Source organism: Colossoma macropomum, unplaced genomic scaffold (genome assembly GCF_904425465.1).
Source record: "Colossoma macropomum unplaced genomic scaffold, Colossoma_macropomum, whole genome shotgun sequence".
NCBI classification, from domain to species: domain Eukaryota; kingdom Metazoa; phylum Chordata; class Actinopteri; order Characiformes; family Serrasalmidae; genus Colossoma; species Colossoma macropomum.
In genome coordinates this window covers 48057535-48072005 of record NW_023494791.1, presented here as the reverse complement: position 1 = coordinate 48072005, position 14471 = coordinate 48057535, and the positions used below count along the sequence as shown (strand labels likewise).

The 14471-nt window shown below is 40.2% G+C and overlaps 1 protein-coding gene across 1 annotated transcript in view; it reads left to right on the top strand.

Moving 5' to 3' along the window:
• prkcha (protein kinase C, eta, a) overlaps positions 1-14052 on the top strand; it is a 65435-nt gene extending 51383 nt beyond the window's left edge. Inside the window, exons 12-15 of the mRNA XM_036575219.1 lie at positions 2564-2702; positions 3727-3915; positions 10554-10700; positions 12277-14052. Coding sequence (XP_036431112.1) covers positions 2564-2702; positions 3727-3915; positions 10554-10700; positions 12277-12435 — 634 coding nt within the window. The 3' untranslated portion in view covers positions 12436-14052. The remainder of the gene's footprint in view (positions 1-2563; positions 2703-3726; positions 3916-10553; positions 10701-12276) is intronic.
• The last annotated feature ends 419 nt before the right edge of the window (positions 14053-14471 follow it).

Sequence of the window (14471 nt, the reverse complement as noted above, 5' to 3'; positions counted from 1 at the left end):
GGTCAGTTCATGAGGGTGAGGTTTGCACAGCGTTGTACAGCGTGAAGCTCAATGGTGGTCAAGCCAGTCCAGAAAGCTGAAATGGTCCAGAAGGCTGGCGAGCAGTGGCAGCCGATCAAGGCAGAAGAAGCAGCAGCATCAGACCCACAGGATGGGCAGCTGTTCAACTCAGCAAAGAAAAGGAAACACACAGAGAGTCAGTTCTGTAAAGAGGGACTGATCACAGATTACAGTGTTAACAGAGCAGCAGAGACTCCAGCAGGTCTAGATATTACAGCCTCACTAAGAGGGAGAAACCAGAAAGGTAACAGAGTCATGAGGCTCCCTGAGATGTCGGCTCCACCGTCAGCAAACCTGAGTGAGTGAGTGAGTGAGAGCCGTGGGACGACAGCACCAACACTCCCAGTTTACCATAATACTCTGTGACCATGAACCCCAGATCTGCACTTTTATCTAACAGGGAAAACTAATCACCAAAGGCTCCACTAAACAAGTGGGTTTTTAGCCTAGACTTAAACACTGAGGCTGAGTCTGAGTCCCGAACACTGACTGGAAGATCATTCCAAAGCTGGGGGGCTTTGTATGAGAAGCTATGTGGCAGTATGCGATGATTATTTTTTTAAAAACGTGGTAATGTTAATGATGAAATGAATACAACTAAAAACTGGTGTACACAAGACTCCATTACCTATTAGATACAGTGCTGAAGAAGCAGCTTCAGACGCCAAACATGTCTCAGCTGCTCATTATTAGAGCGAGACGAAGGTGAAAAAGGTGAGACGTGTTGCTTTTCCAGCATTTACAGGCTTTAACTTATGTTCGGTGCTGCTGCCATGGTAACGCTGAATGATGGCGCACATGCAGTGGAAAAAAAGCACATGAATTCATATCTGAGCATCACATTAAAGTCGCATGGCCACGAATGGATACGCGTCCAGTGTGGGACCACATATGAAAGTGGCTGAGGTCGGATTTGACAAGAACACCTTTGTGTGTTCACACAGCTCTAAAAACGTCAGATCTGAGTCACATTTGGGCAAAAAATGTGTGATATCCCAGAGATCCCTGCCTGAAAAAAAGATGGTGAAATTGTCCCCAAAGAAGGTGTTGGGCCGTTTCAGGCATCAACAGAGCCCAAAGTCTTTGAAGTCCATTGGTTATACCTCATCGTGATATGAATAAACAAGAAAGTTGATATAAATGCCTAATAAATAAAGGAAGGAAACCCATATATGGTCAAACTGTTCACCTCACATCTGGTGTCTTAAGCGTTTGCTGCCCTGTAGCTTCAAGGTCATAAACAGTGGTCCACTGTAGTTTTGTCCCCTAGCCAGTCTCAGAGTGAAACAACTGAGATACAGTTTACATCTAAGGTGAAGGAGGGGATGTTAAACTCCTTTAATTGTAGCACCTTCCATTCTAACACATTCCAGAACGTCAGGTTAACCTTCCGGATCACACAGCTTGCAGACACACAGAGAGGGAGCAGTGAAAATCCACCATTAGAGTGCTGTGTGACTGACTGTAAGATCAACCATTAATAAGTGAAATTACTATTTCTGCAAGCACACCAAACTCCGGACGCAATTTAAACCAGAAAACAGAATCAGGTTTATTCAAAGTCTCAATGGGTTAATGGCTTTGTATGCAAGCATAGACCAAAATAATAAAGCAAGCAAAACCAGAAAATAAAGTAAAACAGAAATACCCCAGGCTAACACCCTGCTCAGAAACAGGAGATAAAGGTAACCAAAAAACAAATGGTGCTCGTCACCCACTTTCACCCAAAATCACAGTGTAAGAAGGCAAGTAAGCAAATAAGTCATATATAGCTTTCAAGAATTTAGCAAGAGCAGTGAAGTGAGGAGTGAAGAGTGCCGGGCTGGACTGAATAGGTGGCCTTCCAGATCACATCAGGAGGGAGAGCAGAGCCAGATTAGGGGAGCCTGGCCGCTTCCTATTCCTCCCATTATATCAAAAACATGTGAAATGGCAGAGAGCAAGTCCTGAATGAATTTGGGGTAAATGGAGCTCAACACCTAAATGAAAAGTTAAAATAGTTTCTAATCACTCACCCAGAACTTTCCTTTAATTTTAGACAGTAGGAGGATGAATTTCACTAAAACAGCAAAGAAATCTCACCTGTATGTTTCCTTTGCTACAGCAAACAGGTTTTAGGCAGCAGGACACTAATATCACTGCTACTGAGTGATGATTGGTTAGCGTTACTGCTACTGAGTGCTGATTGGTTGGCATTACTGCTACTGAGTGCTGATTGGTCGGCGTTACTGCTGCTGAATGCTGATTGTTTAGCATTACTGCTACTGAGTGCTGATTGGTTAGCATTACTGCTACTGAGTGCTGATTGGTTAGCATTACTGCTACTGAGTGCTGATTGGTTGGCATTACTGCTACTGAGTGCTGATTGGTTGGCATTACTGCTACTGAGTGCTGATTGGTTGATTGGAAGCTGGTCAATCATAATATTGCAGAACCCGTGGTGTGTATAGAAGAACCGTTGTGTGTATTTATGTGTTTAAATGTGTTTGCGTTGGTGTTGTAGGGATCTGAAGCTGGATAACGTGCTACTGGATAAGGACGGTCACTGTAAGCTGGCCGACTTCGGCATGTGTAAGGAGGGAATATTTGAGGGCGCTGCTACCGGAACGTTCTGCGGAACTCCAGATTACATCGCTCCTGAGGTGGGTTCCACACTTAACATCCATCTGCTCTTATTGTTTAACTATTAGAACACCAGCGGGGAACGAAAGCATGCTGCTGTTTTCTATGAACTGTTTCTGACTCGTGGCTCATTGAAATAAGTGGAGAAATTGTGTGGTAAGTGCTGATTGTAAACGTTCAGTCTCGACCACATTCGTGTTTGTAAGTAGAAGAGGAGATATTTTATTTTGATTTCAATTTGTCCCACATATACATATATTTCCTCGTATTAAAAATATATGTGCAGTATATGTGATGTTTTAAAATTTGTTTAAAGTGTGTAAATTCATAAATATATGACATTTATATGCACAAATATATCAATATATTTAAATATAAGCAAATAAACAATAAAAGGCTTTTATTGTTGGCTTCAATACTCCACACAGTCACTCTGACAGACTGTAATACACTGCAGGAAGTGTAGGGGGCGATATGGCTTCTACTGTTTCAGTTAAAAAGCCTCTATAATGTTCATATGATGCACACAGTCATTCTGACAGACTGTAATACACTACAGGAAGTGTAGGGGGCGATACGGCTTCTACTGTTTCATTTAAAAAGCTCTATAATGTTCATATGATCCACACAGTCACTCTGACAGACTGTAATACACTACAGGAAGTGTAGGGGGCGATATGGCTTCTACTGTTTCATTTAAAAAGCTCTATAATGTTCATATGATCCACACAGTCACTCTGACAGACTGTAATACACTACAGGAAGTGTAGGGGGCGATATGGCTTCTACTGTTTCATTTAAAACGCTCTATAATGTTCATATGATCCACACAGTCACTCTGACAGACTGTAATACACTACAGGAAGTGTAGGGGGCGATATGGCTTCTACTGTTTCATTTAAAAAGCCTCTATAATGTTCATATGATCCACACAGTCATTAAGACAGACTATACACACATTACACTGTTAATTGATTAGAGAAAACCGTTAGTCTCAGCTTAGTGACGTTGCGCTAATCTACACTGTCATATGTGTGTTTGTAGATCCTGCAGGAGATGCTGTACGGGCCGTCGGTTGATTGGTGGGCTCTGGGCGTGCTCCTTTACGAGATGCTGTCAGGCCACGCCCCCTTTGAGGCAGAGAACGAGGACGACTTGTTTGAGTGCATCCTGAACGAGGAGATCATCTATGCCTCCTGGCTCAGCGCCAACGCTGTGGACATCCTGAAAGCTGTGAGTGCCGTTCAACAGCTGCCCGGACCTTTATGATTAACAGTGCTAACGATTTGCAGAAAGTCCTCTATTAGTTACTGTTGCTGTGTCTGTCAAACCTTCAGCTCAAGCTGCCTGGCTTAGTAGCATAAAGGAAGGTTTAGAAGGGCACATAGTTCATTTTAAAACATTTTTAATGCAGAAAATAATGAACAAAATATCAATCAAATGTCAATTTAAAGCACAAAAAGGATTCTTGAAATTATGATAACATGAATCAAAGGAGCAGGGTTTCATGTCTAATCAGGAGGAGATCTGACAGAAGCTGCCCCTTCAGATGAGTGAATGCTGAAGCTAACACTGGATCTAGTTGGTGCACTGTTAGCTGCTGAAGAGGACTCGTCATTCTTTACTCGAAATGTTTTATCAAACTTTACTGAAACAGTACAAATGATTGCGTACAATGTTCAATCTTTTCTTTCCACAGAATGTTTTCTTTGCAAATTTGAGAGCTGAACTGTGCTGTTTAAACTGTCAAAGACTACGCTAGAAAACGTTAACTTAACGCTCACTTATCTGAACATTTTTCTCTGATGTTATTTATCGTTTGAAGCGCATTTCTGAACTGGATTATCACAAAGAGAGAGAAACAGATATGGAAACATCAAAACTGAGTTGCTGGATCCCAGAAGGTTAAGCTGGAGGTCACTGGTAGACTTGGATCAATAATGTGTGATGTATTTCTGATATTATTTGAACAGTTGCTACTTTGGGAACACTAGGTGGAGCTAGACAGGAAGGGAGAGAGACAGCTCAGGAGAGTTTTTCCTCTTTTTAACAGCCAGGTTTGCTGTACTGTAATGCAGCATACAGTCCAAACGCAGCTGTTATTTCCTCCTAATGAAGCTCGAAACCACATCGAAATCCGTGAGCTGGACGTTTGGGCTCGTTGTTCCAGATGTTTCACTGCAGGTCTGGTTGGACAGAGATTAGGAACTCACTGACCGCTCTGTTGCAGTTTGTTATTTGCCTTTGTTTCTGATATCAAGCGAATCCTGCAGTGAGGTGATCGGTCACTTTAATTGTGTAATGATTCTCTCAGGGCCCTCCCCCTCTCCCTCCCCCCACTCAGCCCAGGGCTCGTAGCGGAGGCAGAATGGTCTGCAGAGTTTAGGGTCAGTTTTGATCGAGCGACTGGCCTTCATGTGATCTGAGTAAGCTCAGGCTATTATTAAACCTCTACTAAATCTCTCTCTCTCTCTCTCTCTCTCTCCTCTCTCTCTCTCTCTCTCTTATGTAACAAACACATCACAATCCACAACTCAACTACAGCTAAAAATAAAATCCTCGGCCCCCCCCACATGCAAAACACGTGCACACGCTGCAGACCCCTCAGCCCCACTTTATTACCTCCAGACCAACACAGATTACATAACACTTATTTATTTATTTATTTATTTATTTATTTTCCTTCTTTATGTGGTCAGTTTTTATGTTGTAATTGTGTGATTCTCTTTCTTTTTCTCTCGGTTTTTTCTCTCTTTTCCATCCTGTTTCTTTTTCTTTCTCTTTATTTCTCTCTGCCTCTCTTTTTCCTTTTTCCCTTTTTCTTTTATTCTCTCTCTGTTGTGTTTCTACAGTATCCACAGCGTTGATCTCTGTTTCATTCTTTCTCTATTCTCTCTCATCACTCTCTTTCTCTCTTTCCCTCTCCCTCTCATTCGTTCTTTCTTTCCTCCTCTATCTCTCCGTCTTTTTTTTAATCTGTCTTTCTTTGCTGTGAGTCTGGCTTCATTAATTGTTGGACACTTTTGTCTTTAAAAGAGTGTTTGTGTGTTTATTTCATTGTGGGATCTAATCATTTGTTTTGAGAGAGAGAGAGAGAGAGAGAGAGACATTTAATCAGCTCAGCCAAATGTCATCATCATTTGTCAAACTTCAGTCGGCGCCCTGAGCTACGCTGGCACTTCTTTATTTATTTTACTTTTTTTTATTTTAATTTGTTTTGCCCTTTAACGCCAGAGGGGCGTCTGAGCCCCAAAGCAACGTCTCTCCCTCTGTCTCTCTCTCTGTCTCTCTCTCTCTCTCTCTCTCTCTCTCACCTGATTGATATATGTTTTTGTTATTGCTCTAAATTCCATCACAGCACTGTTTTTGTGAGTGTATGATGGGATGATCAGTCTGTCACTGAACAACTGACTGGATTGTAAAGACAGGCTGAGACCCAGTATAGAGAGCCTGTAAACAACAACAGCCAGTGTACAGTAACTGTATAAACTACATAGCAATCAAGCAGCTGATTGGATATCAGGTTGATCTTATTTCATTCCTTTATAACGACTAATCGACTAATTGATCCCGACCCATATGACCAACCCCGGCTTTATTGCTGTCTGCTGAGCTGTTTCCATTAACGACTGTCTGTCTTGGTCACACTGTTGACAGTGTGAAATGTTTCTAAACATTAGTGTGAGAAATAAATGTTTTCTATAAAGAAAACTGGACAGTCCCCTGTAGATTATATACAGATGTTGTACAAGTTGTTCACAAACTGTTTAAAACTCTAAACAGTGGTGGGGTTAGGGTCAGGATTTGGACCAGAGTGAGGGCTGGGTTTAGGTTTTGGGTTGAGGTTAAGGTTAGAGTTCGGATTAGAGCAGGTTTAGAGTGAATTTAGTAGATATTTATTTGAGTGTAACTTGAAAGTAAATTACGTATCTGCTGTTTCACAGATTTAAACTATATCTAATTAATCATTGCTTCACCTGTTTTTCCCTTTGTGTATTTTAATACTTTATACTAACACTGTTTGCTATCCGGTGTTGATCAGAGGAGGATGGGTTCCCCTTTTGAGTCTTGGTTCCTCTCCAGGTTTCTTCCTCTTACTCTTAGGGAGTTTTCCTTGCCACTGTCGCCATTGGCGACGCTCATGGGGGCCAAATAAGAAAAATAGGTAGAAATTAACAGAAACCAACGAGTTTAAGATGTGTGACTACTGAGAACTGAATCATGTCAGTCAGTCAAAACCTAAAACCAAAATGGTAACTTTACAGGAGCTAGAAAAAAAATGACTTAACTTTTTTTCAAGTAATTTTGGGGCATTTCTATTGGTTCATCCATCATAAAAATGTAACACAACGCAAAGTGTAACTGTTGTTTTCAAACGATATAAAAAAGTAAAAAATGACAAAAATATACAGATATAAAACTGACGATATATTTGCTGATATTATTGATTATCAGATCATATTTTTAGCTTGTTCAGATCAGTCAGGCCGTAGTTCGTAAGTACATAGTTTATTTTTTCCACATTTTATAATCATTTTATCATTTTTTTGGTGAAAATGTGGAACATGCTTTATTTTGTCAGTTCCAGCTCGTTCTGAAACTCAGTTCAGTCCTGTGTAGTGAAGTATCGTGACGTTGTGATTGTGCCGTAATGAAAGCCTCTGTTGTAGCTTATAGTCCCTGCCTTGATGGAAATGGAGTAACCCAGCCTGCGCGGTTCTCCTGCCGTTCCTGCGCTGTGGAGAATATTACACAGCCGGCCTTTGAGTTAGTGGTTTTTGTTTGATCAGCGTTTTGAGAAAAGCAAAAAATTGCTGAGGCCAGCACACAAACTTTTGAAGTATTAATGCTGCACGACTGCAGGGAGAAGTGTTCGTTATTCTGAGTTACGTCTAGTTAGTGTGTCCAGAGCATTCAGAGCTCCACCTGACCACTAGCAGTTAAAGCGATAGTTTGGCAAAAAGCACTTCTGGACAGTTTTCCTCCTCTTACACTCTTAAAAAGACGGTTCCTCAGGGATTCCTTAAGACAAGAAAGGACAGTGGTTCTATGTAGAACTATGAACACTCAAAGAACCATTTACATGCTTAAGTGGTTCTTTGTAGGGTGCAGTGGTTCTTCAGACTGATGGACAATGTGGTGCAGTGGGTTCTATAAAAAGCTGAAACTTTCACATAGTTTTGACTTGACTCTTAAAAAGATGGTTCTTCAAGAGTTCTTGAGTATAGAAAATGGTTCTGTGTAGAACCATGAACACTTTAAGAACCCTTTGCATGGTTAAAGCGTTCTTTGCATCATAAAAGGGGTTTTCAGATTGATGGAGAATGTGCATAAATGTGCTATAGATGGTTCTATATAGAGCCTTTTTGAAAAGCGCTTGACATCATAACTATAGAAGAACCCTATTGTGTGCTATATAGAACCCTTTTCAAAGAAGTTTTATACAGAACCATCTACAGCACGTTCTCCATCAATCTGAAGAACTACTTCACCATACAAAGACCCCTTTAAACTTGCAAAGGGTTCTTTGAGTGTTCCTTGTTCTATATAGAACCTTTTCATTACTAAAGAACTCTTGAAGAACCATCTTTTTGAAGAGTGTATTTTTTGCAGATTCACTACTATTTTGCCATCATGCTCATTACATGCAGAAGCTCTCGTCAGTTCAATGCCTCACAGTAGCAGAGCTGCAAACTGGCTTTTGAGTTTTTCCCTCAGTGGAGGAATATATGACCTCAGAGTAATTTGGGGAAGCGCTGTGTCATCACTGTGACCCAGCTGCATCTCAGATGAGTGTGAGACGGAGGCCAGAGGGGTGTGTGTCCTTGTGTGTGTGTGTGTGTGTGTGTGTGTGTGTGTGTGTGTGTGTTTGACGTGGTCATATTCAATCTTAGATCCATACTGTAGATAATCCTACTTCTCCTGTAATCTCCTGTTTAATCCCCATTCAGAGTTTATTGTGGGGTCTATGGAACTGCAGTCAGGTCTAAACCTGCTGCAGCTGGTCAATGTAGAACAAGGAAGAAGGAATGGTCACACGATTTGAACAGAGAGAGAGAGAGAGAGAGGGAGAGAGAGGAGAGAGAGAGAGAGAGAGAGAGAGAGACTGCTAATTCTGTTCTGAGAGATGAAAAGGTTCTGGATGTGTTTACATCTCTTCATAACTAAAGTGATATACTCATATATGTATACATGCAAAAGGACAGATATGATTTCTCCACAAGTTCTACAGTTTCTCATTCTGACTCTAAATGTAGGTATTGTGATATAAACTGAGTCTGTTCTACAGATTCTCATTAGGCTGAATGAATAACCGACTCTAAATGTAGGTATTGTGATATAAACTGAGTCTGTTCTACAGTTTCTCATTAGGCTGAATGAATAACCGACTCTAAATGTAGGTATTGTGATATAAACTGAGTCTGTTCTACAGTTTCTCATTAGGCTGAATGAATAACTGACTCTAAATGTAGGTATTGTGATATAAACTGAGTCTGTTCTACAGTTTCTCATTAGGCTGAATGAATAACCGACTCTAAATGTAGGTATTGTGATATAAACTGAGTCTGTTCTACAGTTTCTCATTAGGTTGAATGAATAACTGACTCTAAATGTAGGTATTGTGATATAAACTGAGTCTGTTCTACAGTTTCTCATTAGGTTGAATGAATAACTGACTCTAAATGTAGGTATTGTGATATAAACTGAGTCTGTTCTACAGTTTCTCATTAGGTTGAATGAATAACTGACTCTAAATGTAGGTATTGTGATATAAACTGAGTCTGTTCTACAGTTTCTCATTAGGTTGAATGAATAACTGACTCTAAATGTAGGTATTGTGATATAAACTGAGTCTGTTCTACAGTTTCTCATTAGGCTGAATGAATAACTGACTCTAAATGTAGGTATTGTGATATAAACTGAGTCTGTTCTACAGTTTCTCATTAGGCTGAATGAATAACTGACTCTAAATGTAGGTATTGTGATATAAACTGAGTCTGTTCTACAGTTTCTCATTAGGCTGAATGAATAACTGACTCTAAATGTAGGTATTGTGATATAAACTGAGTCTGTTCTACAGTTTCTCATTAGGTTGAATGAATAACCGACTCTAAATGTAGGTATTGTGATATAAACTGAGTCTGTTCTACAGTTTCTCATTAGGCTGAATGAATAACCGACTCTAAATGTAGGTATTGTGATATAAACTGAGTCTGTTCTACAGTTTCTCATTAGGTTGAATGAATAACTGACTCTAAATGTAGGTATTGTGATATAAACTGAGTCTGTTCTACAGTTTCTCATTAGGTTGAATGAATAACTGACTCTAAATGTAGGTATTGTGATATAAACTGAGTCTGTTCTACAGTTTCTCATTAGGTTGAATGAATAACTGACTCTAAATGTAGGTATTGTGATATAAACTGAGTCTGTTCTACAGTTTCTCATTAGGTTGAATGAATAACTGACTCTAAATGTAGGTATTGTGATATAAACTGAGTCTGTTCTACAGTTTCTCATTAGGCTGAATGAATAACTGACTCTAAATGTAGGTATTGTGATATAAACTGAGTCTGTTCTACAGTTTCTCATTAGGCTGAATGAATAACCGACTCTAAATGTAGGTATTGTGATATAAACTGAGTCTGTTCTACAGTTTCTCATTAGGCTGAATGAATAACTGACTCTAAATGTAGGTATTGTGATATAAACTGAGTCTGTTCTACAGTTTCTCATACAGCGTTCTGTAAATCTTTTTCAACTTCTCAACAGTAGCTGTGAAAATGTGCATTTGTGGGCAGATCCTGGATGGGTCAACAGGAGGTTGTGTAATCTAAGCATAAAGTGACCTCACTCTGTTTTGTCTGCAGTTCCTGACGAAGAACCCCTCTCGTCGTTTGGGCTGCGTGCCGATGGACGGCGGGGAAAATGCCATCACCAGCCACGCCTTCTTCAGCACCATCGACTGGGATAAGCTGAACAAGCGGGAGCTGGAGCCGCCCTTTAAACCTCGGATCGTGAGTCAGATTCAAGATAGACTCAGACTCAGTTGCATGAGTTCAAGCAAAAACTTAGCATCATGAGTCAGCGGCATAGTCAGAATTATTCACACCCCTTCAAAAATGCACTGTACTCATCAGACTCAGGGCAGAGAATAAAACGTGCAGTTGCATTCAGTACCAGTCAAAAGTTTGAACACACCTGCTCATAGAAGGTTTTTACTATATATTGCACTGTATTATTTTGTAGTAATAATGAAGACATCAGAACTATGAAATAACACATTTGGAATTACGCAGTGACCAAAAAGTCCAAATCTTCTACAACCCTATTTCCAAAAAAGTTGGGACGCTGTGCAAAATGTAAATAAAAACAAAATGCAATGATTTTTAATATGATTAAAACCGTATATTTAATTGAAAAAAGTACAAAGACAACGTATCAGATGTTGAAACTGAGAAATTTTGTTTTTTGAAAAATGTTTGCCCAATATTTTGCCAACAACACGTTCCAAAATTCAAGAATATGTTTCTCAACATAAAATAGCAAAGAACTTCTGCTTTTCATCATCTGCAGTACATAATATCATTAAAAGATTCAGAGAATCTGGAGAAATCTCTGTATGTAAGGCCAAAAACCAGTATTTGCTGGCCGTGATCTTTGGGCTCTCAGGCAGCACTGCATTAAAAACAGACATGATTCTGCAGAGGAAATCACTGCATGGGCTCAGAAACACTTCAAAAGCCAGTATTCATGCTGATATAAGGGTGCATTAGTGCACATGGCATGGGTGACGTGCTCATCTGTGAAGGCACCATTAATGCTGAACAATATATACATGTTTCGGCAACATATGCTGCCATCCAGACAACGTCTTTTTCAGGGAAGGCCTTGATTATTTCAGCAAGACAGTATCAAACTGCATTCTGCTTGTATTACAGCAGCATTGCTCCATATTAAAAGACTCTGGGTGCAAAACTGACCTGCCTGCAGTTGAAATGGAAAATACGACAAAAGAGACCCTGAACTGCTGAGCAGCTGAAACCTTGTATCAAACAATTATGAGAAAGCATTTCACTTTCAAAACCATAGCAATTGGTCTCCTCAGTTTCCAAATGCTTACAGAGTGTTGTTAAAGGAAGAGGTGATGAAACACAGTGGTAAACAGGCCCCCGTCCCAACTTTTTTGGAATATGTTGTTAGCATTAAATTCAAAATGGGCATATATTTTTAAAAAAACAATAACATTTCTCAGTTTCAACATTTTATTTGTTGTTTTTGTACTATTTTCCTTTGAAAATATGGTTTACATGATTTGCATATCATTGCATCCTATTTATTATTTACATTCTGCACAGCATTCCAACTCTTTTGGAAATGGGGTTGTATTTTAGATCGTTCAAAGTCGTCCCCCTTAGCTGTGATCTGGCTTTTCGCGCTGTTAGCATATTTTTACACTTAAAATGCTTGTTTTGGAAATTAATTTGTAAAAAGACAGAAGTCTTTAAGGTTATAACACATTCAGTCAAGTGAGTACATGCTAGACTTCTTAATTGTGAAATAATTTATCTTTTTTTCTTTTTTTTTGCACAGAAAACACCGGAAGACGTCAACAACTTTGACCCGGACTTCACGCAGGAAGATGCCATCCTTACGCCCATCGAAGACCCCTTAATCCCGTCCATCAACCAGGATGAGTTCCGCAACTTTTCTTTCACTTCTCAGGAGCTGCTGCAGTATTGCCCACCTTAGACCACCAGAGGGCGCTGTAAAGGAAAATACACAGCCGTAAACTGTCATAGAGGGCCGACGGCATCGAGGCAGTTGAATTTAATATCACAGTGGAAGTTATGGAAAGTTACATTGGAGCCAGAAGAGTATTCGGTTGCATCAAAATGAGCTAAAGCTATCATGACTTAGCTAAAGCTAGTGCTGTGGATGAGAGTTTGTGCTGCGCTGACAGAGGTTATGATGGGATTTCTTGTCATTTCTCACTGGAAACTGCAATAAAATGAACTGTGTTGCAGTTTTGCATCTGAAGAGGTCAAACTGCTCCCGGATTTATGTCACATCAGAAGTGTGGTTTCATCTGTTTTGGTTTTAACGCAAGTTTCTGTTTGATGAATTTTTATTGCAGCTGTTTTTTAATGTCGCCTTGGAAGTGCCTTTAATCGTGCAGGATGATGCGTGTTTTAAGCAATAATGCTTTTAATGAAATGTTACGGACTCCATTTCTGGCTGACTTTCTTGCTTGGACAGATACAGTTCAGGCATTTCCTTCCTGTGACTGAAATAATTGGGAAATAACAGGGCAGGACTTAATGTGTGGTGAAAGCAGCCAGTCAGACTCACTCCAGACTGAAACTGCAGCAGATGTTATTTCGGAACTGAAGACTGCTGGGTTCATCGAGACCGCTTCCAAAGTCCTTGCGAAGGCACTTATGCTTCTTGATTTTTCTGCTTTAACTCTCTGAATTGTTTCCAGCAAACTGATGTAACGAAATATCAGTGTTTCCAGTGCACTGAACTCCTTGACCTGCAGGTTTGGGGCTATCTGAGCGGGTATCAGAGGGGTATTGGAGATATCTTAGAGTATTAGAGGGCATTTGGGGCTCTATGAGGGGGTATTATAGGTGTACTGGGGTTATCAGAGCGGTATAGGGGTGTATCAAAGGGGTATTGGGGGTGTCTGGGGGTATCAAAGAGATATTTTACCTTCGTGAGGGGATTTCAGAGGGTTATTTGGGGGTATCAGAGGGGTATTAGGGCTCTATGAAGGGGTATCGTGTACTGGGGGTATCAGAGGTATAAGGGTTATTGATGGGGGGGTGTCTGGGGGTTGTCCGAGGGATATTTTGCATATGTGAGGGGTTTTCAGAGGGGCATTTGGGTGTATTGTGTTTTGGGGGTATCAGAGAGGGTATCAGAGGGGTATTAGAGGGGGTATTACTGGGGTATCAGTGTCATAGGGAGTATCAAAAAGGGTATGAGAGGGCTGAACAGTATAGACAAAATATGTGGCATAATTTAAGATCAGAATTATTTTGACTAAAATAATTTTCATTTATCAGGACTTAAACTGTTCACACGGTGAAAAAACACTGAACAGTGATTGCTGAGGGGGCTCATTTGCATATTACAGCCTTCTGCGATATCACTATTGCTAAGGTCAATATTGTGATAATGATTAGCAAATGAGATATTGTGCAGCTCCATTATGGTGGGTTTAGGGGGGAACAAGCACTTAAGGGTTGGTTACACTTGTTCTGGTACATTTAACATTGTTGTAGCGTGATGTAAGTTAAAAATGTATTTCTGTCCTACTTCTCAGGTTTATGGTTTGTTTATTAAATCTTTCATTTTTACATTGTTATTTTTTTGTTGCTTTGTGCGTTTTTCCCTTTCGTAAACTGGAGCAGCAGTTTCTCAGGTCAGTGAGGTCACTGGAAGCACTTCTGTGGAGTCGATGGAATTTTTAAAGAGCTTTTGTCACTTTTTTGTTGTTTTTTTTTTAACCGTCAAAGGTGTTAGACTGATATCCAGCCCAAGATCTGCAAAAAAAAACTTCTGAATAAAAGTTTTTTTATGAGTTTGTGTCCCAGAATGAGAACTGTTTGCAGTATTGGACCATTTTAATTCTGGGTAAAGTGAAACAGTCGTGCTGCTTGATTTGTGTGGTCCTTCACAGCTGCCAGTGGGTTACCAGAACAGCCCAGCGCCTGGGACGTGGAATCGTGAGTGTGAAATATTTTCGCTACGATGAGGACGGTGTGAGAGAGACTAGAGCG